Source organism: Ciconia boyciana, chromosome 3 (assembly GCF_034638445.1).
Source record: "Ciconia boyciana chromosome 3, ASM3463844v1, whole genome shotgun sequence".
NCBI classification, from domain to species: domain Eukaryota; kingdom Metazoa; phylum Chordata; class Aves; order Ciconiiformes; family Ciconiidae; genus Ciconia; species Ciconia boyciana.
Genome location: NC_132936.1, coordinates 68,537,539 through 68,558,821, shown reverse-complemented (window position 1 = coordinate 68,558,821; position 21,283 = coordinate 68,537,539). Strand labels below are relative to the sequence as shown.

The 21,283-nt window shown below is 39.0% G+C and overlaps 1 protein-coding gene and 1 long non-coding RNA gene across 3 annotated transcripts; one reads left to right on the top strand and one right to left on the bottom strand.

Moving 5' to 3' along the window:
• Window positions 1-1,091: 1,091 nt before the first annotated feature.
• Window positions 1,092-11,512, bottom strand: LTV1 (LTV1 ribosome biogenesis factor). The gene is made up of 11 exons (XM_072856017.1): window positions 11,373-11,512; window positions 9,875-10,006; window positions 9,181-9,369; window positions 8,056-8,143; window positions 6,980-7,100; window positions 5,934-6,183; window positions 5,079-5,206; window positions 3,971-4,110; window positions 3,639-3,691; window positions 2,695-2,895; window positions 1,092-2,092 (listed from the first exon to the last, which is right to left on the bottom strand). Exons 1-11 carry the CDS (start codon window positions 11,373-11,375, stop codon window positions 1,979-1,981), a joined length of 1,419 nt encoding a protein of 472 aa, XP_072712118.1. The 5' UTR covers window positions 11,376-11,512; the 3' UTR covers window positions 1,092-1,978.
• A 458-nt stretch (window positions 11,513-11,970) lies between these two features.
• LOC140649195 (uncharacterized) lies at window positions 11,971-21,236 on the top strand. 2 transcript variants are annotated; one of them, XR_012041518.1, is made up of 5 exons: window positions 11,971-12,430; window positions 13,107-13,338; window positions 15,966-16,234; window positions 18,828-18,964; window positions 21,110-21,236. It is a non-coding gene; the product is annotated as an uncharacterized lncRNA (long non-coding RNA). The 2 variants fall into 2 exon arrangements; XR_012041519.1 differs by having other exon boundaries at window positions 13,104-13,338.
• The last annotated feature ends 47 nt before the right edge of the window (window positions 21,237-21,283 follow it).

The following is a 21,283-nucleotide window of genomic DNA, read 5'->3' as shown; positions in this document are numbered from 1 at the left end:
TTTTTGTTTTTTTTTAAAGGAATTTAGGTACAAGCACAGTATCACTGAATCAGCAATAAGAAATCAGGAAAAATGACAAATTGCCATAGATTAGTTAATTTAGACATGTACAACAGCAGATAAGTTAAGGACTAGTAAAGAACATGTGCACTGTCTTTAGTAAAAGATTCTCCTTTCCAGTAAATCACAAAATCACATTCCACCCAAACCACTGAACAGCATCTGTTACTCACTTGTTCCATTTAACTCCTTTCCTAGTATCTGACTCATCTCAATATAATGGTTTCTCAAATTTCCTCTTCTGCGTTGTTGTCAGGAGTCGGAGGACTAGGTGGCCAGTCTTCATTACTCAAAAGCTCTCACTTCAAGTTACCGTGCATCAGCAATTACATAATTAACAATTATGACACAGGCAGACTCTGCTTAAGCCTGTGAAGCGTGAAAACTAGTACAGAGATCAGCTAAATGAAAACCCTGAGACTTGTTCTAATCTTAGAGATGATTTCTTCTGATTTGGTTAAGACAGACTCTTGAACAATTTTAGAAGATGAAGGCTTAATCTAGATGTGAATATTGTATCGACACTTCAGTCTTCTGAGCAGTGATCAAGAGACTTGTAGTCTTAAATGCCTGTTTATTCCCTTCTCCCAAAACCGTGTTACTTTATCAATTAAAATATATTATAAAAGCCTTCTTCCAATAAAAACAAGTACTTTGAATTGTTTCTGTACATTAAAAGGCCTCATCAGTCCTTCTGTTAGCTTGTCTCCACCTAGTATTCACAAAACTATTTAAGGAATATTTAAGATGCTTTGAATTTAGTAGTAGTCAAGTCACACTACTGATGTGTTGGTTACTGTGTTCCTTACCAGTAAAATGGTTAACTCTTCACCCAAAGGCAGAAGATTGCTCAGTTTATAGTCCTAAAGACCTAAAGCTGAGGGTTTCTTAGAAATACAGAAGGATTGACTACAAATCCTACTCATTTCATTCACATGTATGGACTGGTCACTATCAGAAAAATTCACATGCACAGTACAGAAATCTAAGATCACACCAAGCCTAAAGATACTGCCCCTCTGCTCATCTTCAGAAAGTCTCTGCAACAATTGCAGTGGGTCTTAAGTTTGTATTTCAATGAAATCAAACTGAATGCAAGACCTGAAGAATAGTATTTCAGGAAAATCAAGACAATGTTTATCTGCAATATACAGTATTTTTCTAAGTATCTGCTGTTTTGTTTGCCATCCTACCGAGACTGAGTACTTTCAGCAAAGCTGATTTCAACAGCAACAGTAAGGGTCACTGACTACTGCAACACTTGTTGCAACAGATTTTATTTGCTAAGAAATTTAAAACTCAGGTTAGGTAACAGGGATGTCTAGCTACACAACAGCTTTTCAGACACCTCTGTTTACAAAAGGTTATTTTACATCTTTCGTAATAGTACCCAAACAATAAAAAAACCAACCCAGAAAAAAAACCTAAGGAGTGGGTGAAAACTCCTTGACTTACAAAACTGTGCTGTATCAAGGCACTATATTCAATCATCAGTATAAGGGAGAGAAGACATAAATGGATATATTGCTTTGTAAACTGAAATAATTTAATAGAAGAATCTAATCAGATCAAATCTGTAGGATTCTGCTGATTTGTTAAATACATTCAACAAATATATATATAAAACTTTGTCCAGTGATAGATTGTAAGAAAAGTATTTTTTTTATCATTTTAATACATTTCTACTGTAATGAAACTTTGCAACAGTTGCCATGTCACTCATGACAGAGTAGACATCACTAATACATTGTTTTATGTATAACTTCATTTCAGAAAGAATGACAAGTTACTGGTTCTGGTTGCAGTAACATCTGAATAACCCCCTCTGAGCATGACTGGCAAAGCTATGAGTTAGCAGTTCCCTCCTCAATACAAATGAAAACTTAAGGATGTTTCCATGATAAGTTCCTCAGTTTTGTCAAGACAGCTTCAGTCCTTGAATATTTTGTTTCAGATTGAGCAACTCTTTTTCTTGCCTTGTTTTCTCCAATTTGAAGGCTAGCTTGTTGGCTTTCTTCTCCATTCTGCGTTCCTGTGCACATGAATAATTTACAAAATAGGCATAACGTGCAAAAAGAATCCATTCTAATTAACAGTTCTAGATCATGAAAACAGCAGCAATCTGGACAATGATATTGTTTATGGCACTAATTATTAGTAGTCAAATTATTATGTGTACCACCAGGATTATCATCTTTAATTAGCTGAAGCTTCTAATATGCTGGCAATTTCTGTTCCTAAATAAAACAACTAGTATATCATTGTGGCCAATTAGATTTTCCACATTTCTTTCAGAGACTTTTCACTTTGTGTCATCTTAAACATCCTAACTGTTTTCTTTGCTTCCTTAGATAATAAGGAAATATGAGGGCTCCTTCTGAAGTTATATATGTAATAGTGGCCACAATAACAGACCAAAATTTCCATATAGGAAATTAGGATGACAAAATTATGAGGTTAACTTCCTTTCCAGTAGATTTTTTTTTAAAGAAGTAATAATTAGTCCTTTGAGACCAGCAAGTTTTTCCCATTGATTTCCAGACACAAGAACAAATGAACTTTAAAAAAGTTCATAAGACAGAATTCAGATAATATAACAACTTTTTGCAGGGTTTTATTTAAAATAAGGCGTACCTTTCGCTCCTCTTTTATTGCCTGTTTTCTAGCTTTGCGATCCTCTTTGCTCTCGTCTTTGGAACGGGGCTGTGTTGATGCTCTTGGCAGGTCACTGCCATTAATCATTTGCATGCGTTCAATCTGCTTAGCAGTAAGACCTTTCTGGGGCAAGATATGTAGAGGAATTCCAGTCTTCTGGGAAATTTTTACTGGTTTGGGCTAAAATAGAGAGCACACGTATTAATGGTCCCTAGCTTTCTCTCCAAGACTGCCTTATCAGTATAAAAACATTAGATTCAGATTTAACAGTAATAAACATGTAAGTTTCCTCGTACTATTTTCTTCCCTCAGAAAAATACGCATTAATCCCAAAGTAAGAAATCAAACACACCTGTGAGCAGAACCTGGCCTCCCAGAACTAGAAAATTTTTCTCCCTTTTATTTAAATACCACTGAAAAAAAAAGAACTTAAGTAGGCACTTAATATTCCTTTATAAGCTTTCAAGAAAAAGGTTTCCTTTCAAAATCTCACACATCTGGAACATCAAACTGTGCTCTAATGATGGGGAAGGTCTGGAAGGCCAAAGAACTAGAATAAATTGTTTCAAACTGTGGAAGGGAAATACAAGCCTATTTTCAAGAAAAAAACCCTAATATGTGGTTGTGAGACAAAGATTACACAAAGGTGTATCACAGATAACAAGAAAGTAAGTTTCTTGCTCTCTACATTTCTGCCTAGCTATTACTGAAATTTTGAACTTACTAATTTTCCTTCTAATAGAAAAAGATATATCCAAACCCTTCTTCAGTGAAGAAGTAATACCAGGTGCTAACACCCTCCACAACCCTCTTTTCTGCTCCCTCCTTCTTTTAAAAAACAGATATCCATTGAGAAAACAATCACTTTTGTCTCAAATTTTCCCAAGCCAGGTTGTTAGTCAGAATAAGTTTAATGATTTTACCTTTGATGGCTCCTTAATAAGTGTTGGGTGATTATATAAGTTTGAATATGTACCTAGGTCACAAAGAAAAAAAAAAGTAGTGAAGAAAGGCTTGCAAATAGAAATTAGGTAAATTTATTATGAATTGTACTACTATTTAGTTTTTGAAGATACAAAATTGCAAGAATTAAGTTATCCACACAAAAGCAGTAGTTTTATCTAGCAAGAATTCCTCCTGTTGTGCTCCAGAAGCATAAACCATTTTACCTAAAGCACTGTTAGAAAAATTCTGAGATCACCTATCATTTACTTTGAAATCCTAGGAACGAACAAGCAAACTCCAAAATACTTACTCAAAATGGATTCACAATCCCACTTTTCTTTTGGTTCCTCAATAACTACAGCTACTATTTCTTCCTTTTCTTCCTCACTTTCTTCATTCACAAGAGAGTCTAAATCTTCACAGGGTTCAAGAGCATCCAATTTCACACAACTTTGAAGAAGTGCAGAAAAGAAAAAAATAAGGTTTATCTTTTCTTGAAAATGTGTAATTATGTAAACCCAGTCTCCCCTCAGTAAAACCCCAAACCAAAGAAAGCTATTCCTAATGAAACTTGCAGCAAAAATAAGTTTCCTTAAGTAAGCATCCCCAAAATAAACCAAAACATTACGACAAGAGACGTAGTCGACAAAAGAAGTATTTCTGCGTTTCAAAATTATGTGGCACACAGTATTTGTGATTGGAGGGCAGGAAGAGAAGAGAGTATACTTCTTAAGTCTGTAAGCAAGGCAGCTCTAGAGGTGATTACGCACTCTGCTACTGACCAGTCATCTTTCACTACAAGGGACACATTACCTTTCAATCAGGAAACGCAAGACTAACATGAGAACATTTAGCCATTTAACTTTGGGATAATATCACCTGCTTTAAGACAATGTGAATATACTGTGGAAATGCAGTCTTACATTGACACAAGGTTGCTTTATAAGGACTGATTTTTGCAGTGCTCCAAACAGTGGTACCCATGCAACAGTCACCTGCCAGTTTATTACCATGTAACTAGGTATACAGTGGAATCAGCTGCATACCAGCAGGACAGACTACACTTAGCTACAGAGTCTCTTAAAAACAAAAGTAAAGGTATAGGAGAAAATAAGTTACACTAAAAAGGGAAAGGAAGAATTCCTCTAGGTATTACTTACGCTAAATTCAATACAATTATACAAAAGGAGCATAATCTCACATAAACCAACAAAACGCCTCCTCTTAATTTTATCATCTCATAAACTAAGGTCGACAGTCACTGATATAAAAAAAATGGTTAATACTCATATGTAGCTGCTTTTATTGTGGGATGTAATCTTTGAGTACATGAACTGGAAACAACATACCCAAACTTTCAATATAAACACAGGATTACATAATTACTGATGTGAAGCAGTACTTCTGTGAATACATACTTCTTTGCTTTCTCCTTGTAGTAATCATTCAGGACTTCCTGCAACCGAGCATTGTCCGTGTCAATATAGCCTTCTAACTCCACATTATCCAAGGCTCCAATTTCATCTTCATCAAATTGTTCAAAAAACTAAAATAAAGAAGTGGATATCTGTAATTAGATTGCATTTGTCGTGCAACTTCTTGATAGCTTAAAGAAGATCTACGCATTTCTTTCTACTTGCCCCTTTTTCCTCTCCCCTCTCATTTGCTGAACAACTGCCAAACATATCTGCAGCAGGATTTTCTCCTTACTGTCAGTATTCTTTCAGCATGGGAGTCACAAAGTTATCTTTTAACAATATATAAATCAGCTTCCGGAAACTGTTTCTTATTCCGATGCATTATTTCAACCTGTACATTAAAAAGCCTGTCACTGCTCAGGACAAAAGTTACACCGTATTTTCACTGCTCTAACATCATTTCATGAATGTGTACTTGGCACAGTGGGGAGAAAGGGTGAAAGAAGTGAGTCTTTACCAGGCACTTGTACATGGTTTGCTGTGTTGAACTGAGCCTCTCGGACAAAGTGTACACCAACTATGAACGCTCATTACAGCAACTGGAATAATTTTGTTTAACTACATCAGTGTTAGGCCTTTTAATAGCAATTAACACTATAACCTATGTGATACAAGCCACTTAGTGCATACAATATTAAATGCGGTATATGTGCAAAGAACAGCTGTTTGGTGCCCTGCCTACTGAAGGCAGTAAGAATTTGCACAGGCATACAGGACACAACTTTATGAGATGAATCAAAAGACAAAGAAGCATTTAACCTTATGTTTAACAGTTAAATTCTTGAGCTGCCTCACCTTCTCAAATCTGTCATCCAACAGGGTTAACTGCTCATTCCTTCTCATTACCGAAGAGGTCATAGAATATTCTGTGAAACGACTCCTGGTTTCTTCTTGCATAAAAAGAAATTCTTTTGTCTGTCCATTAACCCCATCATCTGATAAAGGACCTTCTGAATCATAGTCTTCATCATTACTGCAACTATCCTTTTCATCACTATCCTCCTCCACATCTTCCCATTCATCTTCATCCTCAGCCTCTGATCCCCTGAACAGAAGTATAAAACAGTTTTAGAATAATACACAGACCTTCCCACAGCTCTGACCAATGTTGGATTACCTGAAACAATCTGGCAATAATAGATTTAAATCTTGAGAGGCAAAGATAAAAAGTGATTACTTTCAAGCCAGTAAAAGAAAAACAAGTTTAGCAGTAACGGTGTTGCCAAAGTCAGCACCGTACTACTTTTGTCTGAAAGCTGAAAACATTTCTGATAACTGTTGGATCACACATCTGTGCACTGAGAGTGAGGTTATGTTTAAATTCAGCTATACATGTCATAGTGGAAAAAGAAAAATACTAGCTGCATTCTTGAATATTGAAACTAGCAAAATTTCTCATTGTTCATAGAATTACGAGAATGATACCAAAACCTAAAGAAATAATATGCCGTGGGGTATCACATGAAGCATTTGTAAAGGTTCTGGAAACACCTGTTAGCCTTCATCAATATTATTACTGACATATTTTAAATGTGATAGATGGTAATGTTTTAAATAGTTCAAGAATCCTATTATTCCATACATTGCATCTGTAAACAAATACATATAATCCATGAGCTCAAAGTAACAAATGAAACCCATCTCTTGGATAACACATGAAAATTCGATTTTGTAAGCTACCACCCATATAACCCCCCAAGGTACTACTTTTTTCCTTTAACACACCTAAGTATTCAATTTGAAATCTGAAACCATTCTTGCTTCCTACAACACCACATGAAACAACAAATAGCATCATTCCTATTTACATATGACAAACAGTTCTACAACGCTCCGTGTACCCTTTCTGTGGTTCATTTGCTTGTAGAACAAAATCATCTTCCAGGATATTTTCTGGATTGTCAAAGTCAAAATCATCATCAAGAGCTGCAACAATATCAGGGTCAAAATCTAGCCGTGGTCCTAGAAAGTTAAAAAAAACCAAACAAATAAAAAACCCCAAAACATAAATATGTAAGTTTCTCTGACTTTATGAACCTACTTTCCTGGATAAAAACCAATCCAACTAGACTGTTAATTTGCATTAAGGAAAGATTAAACCCAAGAATCACGAAATTCCTCAATAATATTTGTAGATTTGATACAAGCCAGGGCAAGTCACCAGCCTCTTGTCAATTTTCCTTATCCAGAAAAGAACATTCCCCAGAGGTCTTAAGTTTCCATAAATATATTTTAATATATTTTACTTAGAATACTGTAGAAGGAAAAAATATCCAAGTTAAAGTACTGTATGATCAACTGCCAACCCTAGCTCCCACCCCCTAAAATTCCCTATGTTACAAGACGTCAGAAAGTGTTTCTCTACTGCAATTAAGAGTAGTGTCTTTAGCATCCTTCTGTCAGGACAGAGAGAACTACCACAATTACTTCCTGTTATAAATTATGATGATAGCTGTAAAGTGAACGTTCAGTGCAAGTATGGATACATAACAAAAGCGTACTTACAGCCTATAACACTGAAATAATACTAATGAAGGAAAGTAAACACCACTCAGCATTTGAAAAGAGGAGAAATTTTGAGAGTGAAAATCCAGTTCCAGACTTCGATTCAAACAGATGGAGTAATAAATCAATACTATTATCTACAGTTTTCCCCTGTTATTAGTTTATATTTGCTATGCAATAGTAAAAGCTCATGGATTCCGCCCCCCCCAAAGCAAAGCTAAAAAGCTATTATTAGTGAATCACAGAAACAGGTCTCAAATTGAAACATAGGTTTCTTACCAATCATTCTTTATGTCTGCTATTGAGCCTGTTCTAAACCAAAACTAATATGACACTGTAATCAAAGCCATAATTACCATCTAGTACCTAGATAGCAACTCATGTTCCAGAAAGGTAAAAGATTTAATGATACCTGAAACAGGAGCAGCTTTATTTAACAAGCCCACATCCTCTTCAAACTCTGTGGCAAATACCGAGGAAGGCAACTTAATAGATGGAGCCTTAGAAAAAGAAACAAAAAACCAACATCACAAGTTTCTCATTTGAGCTCACATTAACAAAAATGTGCAGATAATCACACGACCAAAAGAAACTCTGTGAGTGCTACTTAAATATTAAGACAAGTGCTACTTTATTGGTGGCAAATTTTCAAAGTTATGCAATGAAACCTAGGTAAAGTGTTAGCAGCATTAATCCTCATGTCAATATTCTCCACGTATAGAGAGAGTATTTTTGCATCTCTGAAGCTTTTTAGAGAATGGTTGTACAGCAGGCACAATTAAATTTGTAATTTTTTTTGTTTTGGAGAATACTAACACACATTTGAAATTACCCCTTTATTGAAAGGCTTATTAAAAGCAGCTTACTAACATACACATGTAAAATAACTTCAAATCTTATGTAGTTATCACCAAACTGTACCTGAAAGGTATTTCTGACTAAGAACATCGGTTTCAACTAAAATTACAGTATTTGGTTAAACCAAACTCCCTCAGTTAAAAGGGACTGACTGGCAGTTGCATACTTCATTGCCTGAAATTACTTACTGATTTTCCGTTCCAACATGATCTAGTATCATGAAATTACACAAGTTGCGCCAGGAATTGAAAAGTTTATTTTTATTCCCTCTGGGTTCTGTTACATTCCACTTTAAAACATGACGTACTGGTAATACAACCTGGTATATTCATAACTCCCAGAGCATTCAAAAGTTCTAAAAATCTTAAAAACAAATGCCAACCCCAGAAAAATACATGAATTGTTAAAAAAAAATACCTTTGCAAGCCATCTCCGTCAAGAAAAGCTTGTCATGGGTACACAAAGTTTTTTAACACTGTGCTAGCAAAATACTGTTCCTCAATAAACTCTGGCTTGTCAACTTTCGTTTCTACTTGTAGGAAAGCGTGTTTATGGGTCAAAAGGATCCTATATATAGACAACATTCACGATAACACTTGTTGAATATGGTTAATACATCTACAGGATGCTAAACTCCAAAGAACAGCATAAGATGATTATTAGCAAAAATACTACTTACTGGAACTTGCTGAATTTCGTCTTCTATGTGCCCCTCACTTGTGACAACAATTCTGCTTTGCTGTCCACGCACAGAAGGGACAAGCTCAGAGGGACCAGAGGCTTCTTTTAGATGCTGCAAATAGTCATAGTCATCATCAAAGAAGACTCCATACTTCCGCTGCTCTTCCTTCCTTTGCTCCTCATGCCCCTTGGAATTGTAAAAAGAAATACATTTAGTTACTTAAGTCCATTTAAAACTTATTAGCAAGAAGAAAAGTAACTCATCTGTTGAGAACACCCGAATTCTAAAGTCCTTGTAATCTTCTCTCTACTCATTACCCTAAGGCACAGCCAATTAGAACATTGTAACCATCTGGTTCAGTGTTCAGGTGCTGTCTGAGCAGGACTTTAAACAACTTTTTCCATAAGTAGCATAACTAACAAAGCCTGTTTTTTCAGGGTGGGTCAGGCAATCTTTGTTGTTGTTTCTTTAATACATTTATATCCCTAATGCTGGTTAGTCATCCTTCAACCCATCAGGTAGTAACTCGGCATTATCAAATTCCCTACAACATCCCCTTCTTTTTAATAAGCCGGACTGAAAACTACCTTCTCTCAGGCTGTGTTTTTGAATTGTAGGACTGCATATCCACTTTTCTCTCCTGTAGCATTTCTTATCTGAATGAACCTCAACATTAAAAGCGAGTATTTACTTTCTGTGTAGGCAGCAGAACTCTCTGGGGTGCAGTATCATCAGCAGCAAGTGGATCCCTCTGACTTCTGTGCACTAAGTGAAATGTTACCGCTTTCTTCTTCTCTATGAAGGGTTTCTTCTTCTTGTGAGGCTGCAAAAGGACATATGGTTAATCATTAATAAACAAAAAAAATATTAAATGCACCTGAAAAGAATCTTTTGCCTAGAGCATGCTACTGTATTCCTTTTAAGGCAATGTCGCCTTATAAACATATACGACAAAGCAAAAAGAGACTAGTGGTAGCTTAACTGTTCTCACCACGTGCACAACAGCCATTTCATATGTTCTAACAGCATATGCAGCTGCATTCAGCTGCAAAGTGGCAATACATTGGTACAATAAATATTTCATTATAGCATACACACATTAACATAAAATCCTAGAAAGGAATTTTTAAGTAACTACTTTCTAAACACTGCATCAAATCAGAAATAAACTTCATCCAAGAAACACAGGAAAGTAACATAAGGAAATGCATCTAGACACACCTAGCTTCTTGAAAATTGTTTAGACAGCTGTTCCTACACCAGTAATTCAATATCAGCCATGAAAACTATTGACTGCCCCATTACACAGACATAGGTCTAACATAAAAAATGTATCTACATTCTGGATCAACAAAAATCTGAAGTGTTCTTAACTGGGTGAAAGCCTGTTCAAGTTAGCACATCTGACTTGGGGAAATACTGTTATCAAAACTTCCAGCTTTTCTTACCTACCAAAACGTCTTAATAGCAGATATATGCAACTCGGAAACTACTCTACGGATTTAACTTATCTTCTTTACCTGGTAACTTTAAGTATACAACATTACACACTATGCCATCTCAAAGTTCAGAGCATATCAACTGCCACCATACGTTTTGAGTTAAAACCCCCTAAATTGCGCTTTAAAACCTTATGCTTGGAGCAGCCATAAAAGGAAATACAGTAAGTTTTTGGAAGCAGGCAACGTGCTGCCCCCACAAGCAAACTTGCCGGTGACCGATGGTACAGGCGGGGTGCTAGTAACGCACCGACGCCGCGCGAAGCCGAGCAGGAAGCCCGCCCCCCCCCTCCCCGGGCGGCTCACCGGCACGGCCCCGGGACCCCGCCTTAGGCTGCGACGCGCCTCAGCCGCTCCCGCCCGGGCGGCCCAGGCCTCCCCTCAGCGCGGCTTCTCCCACGCCGCCGCCTGCCTCCTCCCCGGCCCGCCTCCCCGTCGCCGCCGCCACCTCCCGCTCCCCGTCGCGGGTTCGGGGCTGCCGGGGCAGACCCCACGAGCCGGGCCGGGCCGGGCCGGGCCGGGCAAAGCTGCCAGACAGCCCAGCAAGCAAAGCGGGCCGGGCGCCCCTTCTCCCCCCCAAACGGCGCTACGGAAACGGCCCGATTTCAGCCCAGCCGCTGGGGGAGAACGGACAGACGCGACAGTTAGCCAGCCGCTCGCGGCCGCCCTGCCCCCCCCGCCCCTCCTCACCATGGCGCCAGGGCAGGCCGGGCAGCGCGCGCTACCCGCCGGCGAGGGGAGTCGCTACGGCCGCTGCCGGCACCCCCGCTCCTGCTCACTCTCACGCGGGCCGGCCCTCAGCACCGCCGAGCTGCGGCCTCCATCTTGGGATAAACCAGTGACCAACGGGGGAAGACGATAGGCTGCCACTCTGGAGAGTTTGGTTTTTTCTCCAGTAACAACAATAACGAGAGTTTTCTCAGACTTAAATAGCATTTTATTAAGAGCGAGGCTCCGTGAACGCAAGAAGGATACGCTCCCGCCACGCTTCACAGACATATTTTCCTCCTTCTCCCCCCAAGTTAGTGGAGAATGGTTCCGCTCGCCAGCGGGCCGCAATGGCAGAACATCTGGGAGCGGGCCAAAGGGCAGTGCGCGTGCGCAGTGGCCGTGCTGTCGCTCGCAGAAAGGGCCGGGCGGTCGAGAGGGGCGGGGCTCGCTGGCAGAGAGGCGGGGCTTATGGCTCGGGGCCCCGCCCCCGCCCCGCCCCCCCGCCCGCGGCGTCTGTCAGGGGCGGGGCGGGCGGCGGAGGGCCCCCGGCGGGGCGGCGGGGCGCGGTGGCCGGGCCGTGGAGCACCCCGGTCCCCCGGGCAGGCTGCGGGCGCCACGCGGTGCGCGCAGGGCCGCTCCGGGCTGCGTGCGGGGTGAGGGGAGGGAGGAGGCGCCTGCAGCCGCCGTGAGGAGCCCAGCCCGGGGAGCGGTGCGGTGGAGGTGGTGGTGGTGCGAGATACTGGGGAGAGAAGAGCGTCTCTGAGAGTTTGCGGCCACCTGTGGGTTGTCTCCCCCGTCCCCCAGCCTGTTGCCGCCTCTGCCCGCCGCCGTCGCGGTTCCTCCTGGGCGCCGGCCCTTGGCGGAGCCGCCCTGTGCGCCGGGCCTTGGTGCGGCTCCCCGAGGCGGTCACTCACTCCCGGCAGCGACGCGAAACCCTTCCCCGAGCTCCACGCAAACAGAAAATCCCCAGCGCGTCCTACGACGGCAAGGCTTACAGCTGCACGTCTCTCCGGTCCAAGCGAAGGAGATGAGAGGAGGTTATGTGACAGACATCAGTCATTTCACTTACTTTCTGCACTACGTGCTCAGGCGCTACAATGCAATGCAATATAATGCAATACAATAAACTTTTATACAGAACCTGTGTGAGACAGGAGGCACGGCACTGCTCGCCGTCTGGCCCTGCAGAAAGGGCCTCTTGGACTAGCTGTGCCGCAGGGGTCTCTGGCACACGCCTTTGCAGTCTGGCTCTGCACAAGCTCTGCCAGGCTGAATTTGAAGGCTCAGGTGTAACTAATATGTATTCATATTAACAGTGTTTTCCCATATATGAGTTCTTATTTCTTGTGATATGACACTGCTGCTGTATAAATTATACCTACGCCATGTAGCATGCCTGTACACAGACACACAGACACACGCATACACGCTCCTGGCTAAGAAAAAAAAGTATCCTGGGTATTTTAGGAATATGGTGTAAAACAGTTTTGTTACATTTCAAAAAGAAAGTAAAACACAGAAGGGAGCAGTTTCTTCCATGTGCATATAGACGATTAAAACAATAACAGCTATGGAAAGGTGGTTACTGAAAATTATGAAAGAATTATCCACATATTATGTGTGTATATGTGTGCAGCTAAATATATATGTATATGTACACCTTAAAATATTAGCTTGAATCGTATTTGAGCGGATTTCATTGTTTTTCAGTAGGTGTCACTAAAGCTCCAAAAGAGCCCAGATTGTCACTCTTCTGGGTATCGTTGTCTGAAGTCTTGCATCTTTACCAGCAAGTTTCATCACATCACTCTCACGAAGTGGACAAACTGATCTGATCTGCCCCATCAGCTGAAATGACTCCTGTACTCAGAGGATTCAAATTATCCCTGCCTATATCCGCACAAAGGCTAGAGCTTCCTTTCCTCTTGCTTCCTAAAAGTACATGGTGAGTATCTTGTTGCTGTCAGCCGTCTGAAGGTTGTAGTACACACCTTGTGGTACAGGAAGGTTAGCAACCCTTTGACTGCATGCTGTGAGTGGGTTTTTCAGGACTGCACCTAACAGGAGCAACCCCCTTCCTATAGTATGTCTATACTGCAAACCCAGTGACAGGTGGAATAGCAGAGCTAGCTTTTCACAAGGTAACTAAGAGGAGAATCACCCAACTGTTAAAAATACAATACTTAGCATTTATCTGTGGAGTAGCAAAGTAGATTAGATTACTCCTTATTGCTTCCAGGTCCCTGAGGTAGCTCTGGCATCCATAGAAGTGCAAAGTACTTGTACTTAGACTTGGTAACGGGATTACACCTGACAATCCCCTACGCCTGGTGACCCCCTATCTAATAGTGGCAGCACTGTCATTCCAGATACCCCAAATCTGGTCTAGGGGTATCATGTCAGTCTGGAAGTGGGAAAAATTAGCTTTTGCTCTCAGCTCTGTTGCTAATCATCTTTTTCATATGTGTAAGTTAAATTTACCTGTTCAGTTTTTTAAGTCTCGGGGTCTTCTGTCTTGCTTTAACTCACATCCCCACCCTGTATTTCCTGTTCAGATTCTAAGCATTTAGGGGGAAGGACGTATATTACATGTTCACACTGTGATTAAAACAACAGCCTCCCTTATTGCAGGAGATTGATAATGTATGCCAACAGTAATACATCTGGAGATTAGTTTCAAGATTGAGGGATTAGCAATAATAAGCATCATATTGCCTCCTTTGTTGATACCTAAGGGTGAGTCATCTCCTTCCAACTGATTTACGATATATCAAAATTCAAAATTTAGTATCACATGTATGGGAAATGTGTATGAGAGAGTCTCTCAGGTGGAAACTCCACTTAAGTTTCTGACTTCATCTATGCCTTACAAGGCCATCTGTAAGATCCCACTGTACTCTCTCATTGTGTTCTCTCCTGAGACACCTTGCAGTTTAAACTCAGCAAAGAGCATCTGCAGAGACTGAGGGGAAAAGCACTCAGGTCACTAACCAGTTCTTTTATGCTTATGGAAGAAGAATGGTCAGTATTGGAATGGTCTCACTGTCGAGGCAGCCACTTGAAAAATAATATGCTGGAAGCATGCATTTCCTTAACGTAATCAACAACTTGCCTTCCATGTAAGGAAATTTATGCTAATAATTTTTCTCATAGTTCTTGCAAAGCAGAAGTTTTTACAAAGTAATTAAAAAGTGAAAGTTATTGTCAGTCACTTTGTAATGTTAAAAGATTGGTGGACATACTGCAGACTAGGTTGAACCCTCAGCTGTGCAAATCAGTTCTGTCCATGTGCAGTAGGTGTAATTCTGCTGCAAATCTGCTCTCAATGAAGTTATTCCACTGAAACTAGTGAAAACCACTTCTTGCTGATAAAAAAAAAATTAGGAAACTGGAAGCATAAATTAGGTCTCTGAACCATTGAGCTACAACACTAACTTTGTATTTTTAAAATAACTATCACCACTTAGAACACACCTCTGCAGGAATACACCACCCACAAGAGAGCTACCAGGTGTGTTTGAAGGACTCCCAAAATTCAAAGGAAGGTTTCAGGAACTTTCCTTCATTTCATTTCCATGCAGAGGGACTTTTAATTCAGTCTCTGGAGGCTACTTTCCAACAAGTAACTGCTCTCTGAAGTTAACTCCATTATACAGGCACATGTACTTGCTAGAGATTCAAGAACAAAATATTTTCTGTAAAGATTTTCTGAACAATTTTATTGAGGTAATTTTCTTCAGTTTATATATATATTCATTCATATATATCTATCATTTAAAGAGCTGAACAGCTGTCTAAGGCACTTGGAACTGTGCACAGCAGAGTATCCTACACTACTGTACCACTAGGCAGCACACGGGGTTTTTTTCTTGTTAAATAAAAACACCATAAAACAAGCATAATATAGGTACTGTATAAAAAGGATAATACATATTCTATTTTTCAGATGACAATGTTGGAATATATTTGTGTGTGTTTGTGTATATATAGAGGAATATACTACAGTACAGATAAAACCCCAAGCAGCAGCTATTGTAAATTTGTAACAATTCCAGTTATTTACATTCACAGATATCAATACACCTGTGTAAAATGCAGTATTAGACCAGCCACTTCTTAAAGTTACCATATTCAGTCACTCTAAGTCAAACTGCTAAAATACAAGTAAACACATTCATTGCGTAAGCTGAAAAGTTATCAGTATTGATTCTCCACAGCCTCACATCTTTTGAAAGTCATTAAACACGTGGAAAGAACATTTTAAAATGCCAGCAATTCTAAGCTGATAATGTTTCAGATAGATACATTTTTTATAGTTATCAAGAACTATCCAGCATGAAGGGCAGTGGGAAACCAAGTCTTGAATTTTATTTGCCTTGTTTTACTTGTAAATAGGAACATTTAGTGAAATTCAAGCGAGTTACTCTGAGCATAATTTCTTTCTATTTTTAAATCAAATTAATAAAAAAAATAGAGTCCAAGAAGTGGCCCAGTGCCTATTAATAGGTGACACTCTCCATTATGTGCTGCAAAATTTAATTCCAATGAATTTACATGAAAATTTCATTTCAGGTGATTGTGTCCTGCTCATAGTATATTCAGCACGTAAGAACCTCCTGGCTTCACTGGATCCTAATAAGACCCTACTGGAGCTTAACCACCTGCACCAGTGTGGATGGGTTATCAAGCCCTCCTTACGGGAGTCATCTCCAAGAGGTGTCCTTGCAGACGTGAGTGGAAGAGTCGCATGCGCAAGGATTCTTAGCACTGAGTAGTACCCTGCTGCAGTGTATTGCAGCTCTGCCACAGAAATATGCATTCTTGAACGCCCAGTGTTTAAGGTACAGTTGGGTCTACAAAGCATGACATACTAATATTGCAAGGATTTACTGTTTGAGCAATTGCTCTGTGAAAAGCTGGGAAGGAACGCAAACTTATTAGCTCCTGAGTGTACAGCAATGTGCTCTGCAGCATTCTTGCACCTCTCCTAGATTTGCAGTTTGACTGTAAATGGAATTCTATTTCTCTTTTAGGGGAAAAAAAAAATCTTAAGAGCTATTTAAACAGTTGCAGGCAATTAGCATGTTCCATCTCCACACCCTTCCCACTCATACAGTTAGATGCCCATTCAAACAAGCCATTGATATCTTTTTGTTTCAAATCACACCAGCTAAAATAATTGTCCAAAACACAGTATTTAATTCCAAAATTTATACAAGTTTACAAATCAATATACCACCACACAAAGTAGTGAAAGGAAGAGGAGATATGTTCAGCAATATCTTACTGTATTATAACAATGTTCAAATATGGTTAAATTTGACATACTACTGCAAGACTTTTTCATATAAAGAATTAATGATTGAACAAGGAGATACAGAGAATGCCATTACTTTCTTTGTTCCTATCCAATGCAATATTCAGCTTCTAGAAAATAATGAAATATTGGTGAAATGCTCTATCTAGTTCATATGAGCTCTATTTCCATTAAAATCCTGAAACAAGATGGGAACACTGACAAAGTGAAACAAGATCTTATTAATCATTAAAGTTAATAAATAGAAACCTGTCAAAACATTACAGTGAAATATGTTACTTTTACTCCATCTCTCCCTTTCTCTATATAGCTACACTTCCATAAGTTTTTTTTCAGATGTCTCTTAAATAGAAGCTTTAAGCTATTCTGGGGAATTTACTTTGCTTTTTATTTGATCCTCAAAATATTTTAATATCAACCTAATACAAACTTTGAGAATTGCTTTTTTTTTTGTTCACCAAAAGGTAGGTCCCAGCAGTGAGCATTGCACTGAGCTTTGTACAATAAGAATAAAGATAGCAACAATAATGGAGCTAAATGTGGGAGCTCCTGAAGGCAGGAGGCAAATTTATTCTGTTTTTCACCCTGAGTGTGTCTTTTACTTTATAGCAGCGGTACAGGTCTTCAGATATGAATAAAAACAGATGACGTGAAAGCGTTAAAAGATGCAGTTCTGGTATACCTGACAATTTAATGCAAATGTAAGCTTTTAGCCTGGTTTACTTTATCATTAAAGTGTTAACAGACATTAAGACATGGGCTTATATTCTCGTCTCCACTTAGGATGCCAGCAGTGCTCAGCCAGACCTGTCCTGCTGGTGCAGTCTGCCAGGTACCCAGGTGACAGCGTGGCTCTCCCTTACCCTGGCTCCGTCCCGCTGCCAGCTGAGGGGGTTTCGGTTGATTCCCAGGCTGCCGGACTAGATCCACCTTTTTAATCTGTGCTAGCTGGATCTTCCTTCCGTTTTATGATGATATGAAATTGTGGCTCAGACCATATTTATCATCAGGTTAAGTGACAGCTGTTTTGAAAGAAGTTCTCTGACATAGCTGTAGTACTACTAGCCACAGGATCTGGGTTTGAGCATCGCCGCTGGAAACAAAGCACTAATCTCACCTGGAAGGAGGGGTCTAGTTTCTGTAATATCAGGGACATTTTCCTCCCTTTGTTTCACAGCTTTCATTTGGTTTTCAAAGGAAAAAAAAAGTTAAAAAAAAAAAAAGGTCATCCGATACAGTTTTTACATGTCAACACTGAGGTTGTGGTGCTTCTCCAAGAGCTGCTCAGTGTGGCCAAAGCAGAAGGTTGGCTGCCCTGCCCCACACCACATCAGAGGTCGGTGAAGTCCACCACAGCAAGGGACACACACAACTGTAGGTAAATGCTAAACCCAACAAATAAATACAATCTTGTAGACCTACAAAGAAATGGCTGTGAATACTTTCAGTGACTTTGAAGAGACACTGCTCCTGGTCCTACCTTGTTTCAAATCACCAGTCAAAATGGTATTTAGCTTAAATAATTGTTAGCATTTAGTTTAAATATTTTTTTTTGTACTTTTTGAATCAACACATATATCACAATTAGAGGAAATTCAGACAGACTATTTTTCATTTGAAACAATGAATTTCAGTTATAAGGACTTAAATATATTACCTGAAAGAAGAGAGAGACGAGAGACATTCTAGAACCATTTCAATTTGTTATGTGAAGAAGAAATGAGGATTTGATTAAGCATCCATTCTTCTGCAGCCACAGCAACATGCTGTGATGCGTGATCCTACTGATAAATGTGATATATGAGGTCATTTCAGAAACCACTACTTCAAGCTACTCATTTTCTCTTTGTGTGGGTGTAGACATCTGAGTTCGTATCTGACTCTGTGGAACATAGGTATGTGTGTAAGGTTTGTCATATGTTGTGGATGACATTTAAATGATTTGTCCAACTTAATAAAAATTAACACATTGATCCCTTTTAGCCAGCTGGACTGTACTATGTGTTGCATGGAAAGTGTTAATTTTTTTCTTTGCCTGTTTTCCATCTTTTTTTTTCCTCAAGGATTACTCACTCAGGAGTATCTCAGGACTTACCCTGATTTTTCCCTTCTAACAGGCATGCAGCACCATAGAGAGTTAGGTACATGACATATTGTTTCCAACGGGCTGTTGTAGCAACTTGAAGACATTTGAAATCATCAATACAGAGGACTAGGAGATAAAGCAGAAACTGACTTCAGGCAGCTTAATAAGGTAAAGCAAACTTGCTTCACTGCACACAGTGACATACCAAAATCTTGTTATTTTTTATTGCATGGATAACACTTTACAGCTGTCGTGTTTCTGCCAGTTGATAGAATATACTTATATATAGAATATAAATATATATTTATATTCTAAATATATATTTAGAATATAAAAATAGTATATACAATTCTAAGTCTGTGTGTGGGTACAATACACAATGGATAGTTTATAGTTCTAATTCTGCAAGTATACTACATTTTTACATAAGTCCCAATAAAGGCAACTCTTTTTATCCAGTTACATAAATTTGCTTAAGTAGTTTGCTGAATTGTGGGCCAAAGAATGCATCTGATTATTTATCATCAAAATAATAAGAAATTACGTAAGAAATTAAAGATTAGCTCAGCATCTCTACCTAGGCTAGCATTCTGCCTCCCGCAATGGCTTGTAGTGAATACTTTAAAAAAACAACAAACCCAAACCCAGAAGGAGGATAGGGAAAGCCTAAGTGATACCTCACCTACATATACTCATGTCTTATGTCAAAATGCATCTTGAAGAAGTCTGAGCCAGAAGTTGTATCCTCATCTTTGTGTTTTAATTCTTAAACTAGAAGGTGCCACATGTCTTGCCATCCATGCTCCAGGCCTAGTATAGAGGAATGTCTTCTTGCAAAGTCAGTTCATTCACTTAATCCTAAGAGTTTAACAAGTTTTAGTTCGCTTGTGTAACCCGTATGTATCCTGGCATGTCAGTGGAACTACTGTCTTATATAAAGTTTATATAGTCTGACTTTACCTTTGTCCAAGGTATTCTGCCTGTGCAACAGCTATCTTTCTGCCTTTAGTATCTTGGCTGCTTTCAAATGTTTGAAAGTGATTAAGGCAACACTGAGGTCTATATAATTGCTCCACTTGTTTCCTTTGAAGTGAAACTGTGTTTTATACTTCAAAGTCAACATAGTAGGTCTTTATAGGATTTTGGACACACATTTCTAAATTTGGCAACAACAACAAGTTTAAGCAGGAGAACTATTTATTAAGTGCTAGTGTAAGTTTTTAAGTTTACTCTAAAATTCTAAAAATAGAAATTAGGATTCTACCAGAATTGCTGACAAACCTTAACTCTAATGGCCTGATCATTCCTGCATGATTTAGTGCCAAAGAATACATTTTCACTGCTTCCTTGATGTCAAAGTGGTGTTTCTATATTTGTAAAATGATGGGCCTCACAGAAGCTAAACTGTTTTCTGCAAATGGGATCTTATTGATTCCATTAAAAAAGGAAGGTGCTGCTTCCTTTTCTTTGCTAGAAGCATGTAGATGGTTATTTTATTTGGTTATTGATATTTTGGGGTCCATTCGTCATTGGGTTTTTACTAAAATGTAAGTGATCCTAACCGTCATATAGATCTATCTTTTTAAAAAAAAGGTTTGTCAACCTCTTTAAAATAATAGAGTGCCAGCTGTTGGAAAGCACTCTCCTGTTACTAGAATTGCTCTTTACTAAAATAATCCACTCCATTTATGCAAACCTGGTCTTGTTGTAAATATCAGTAAAGAGGGAGATCTAATTTTAGCCACCAAATTGCCTTCCTGCCTTTAGGCTGACATCTAAAACAACAACCTTCAATTATATAAACTAAAAACATTCCACAAGAAGCTACTGCAGGTTCTGAGGTAAAAATCACATCTACACAGACCTTTTATTGCCTGAAAAAGAAATACTTACACTTCATAATTAAAAACTAAACAGGGCACATAAAAGACAAAAATAAATTGTAATATGTACACACATTAGAAAGGATAAATAGCAAATATATTGTAATACTGCATTAAATGTATGCATATGTGAATTCCAGACCCCCCCCCCCCCAATGTTGTGTACATTAATTCAAAGGATAAATAAGTGCTAATATAAGACAGAGAATTTCTTAGTGTAAACAACACCACAGGCTTTTTAATAGGCCTTTGGGCCAACTTAGAAAAACCATGTATTGCCTTTCACACTCCATACCACTTATTTTAATAGTACTGTATTCACATATACAATTTCAAGATAGTATAAAAAATTATGAATCTAAGAAGCATTCTTCACACTCAACAAAAACAGGCTGCAGACACTCTCAGGATTTTCCATTCGCTTTTACAGGACCACTGGCTGAAGACATATTGATTCATCTGGGAGTTCTTCCTCAAAGCAGTGCAAGAGTCCTTAAACATGATAAGTCACATTAGTAATCACTGCTCGAACCTACTAGTAAAGACTTTTGTGCCCAATTTCAATTCTGATTTTGGATTCACACTAGTGTGATATCAAAATTGT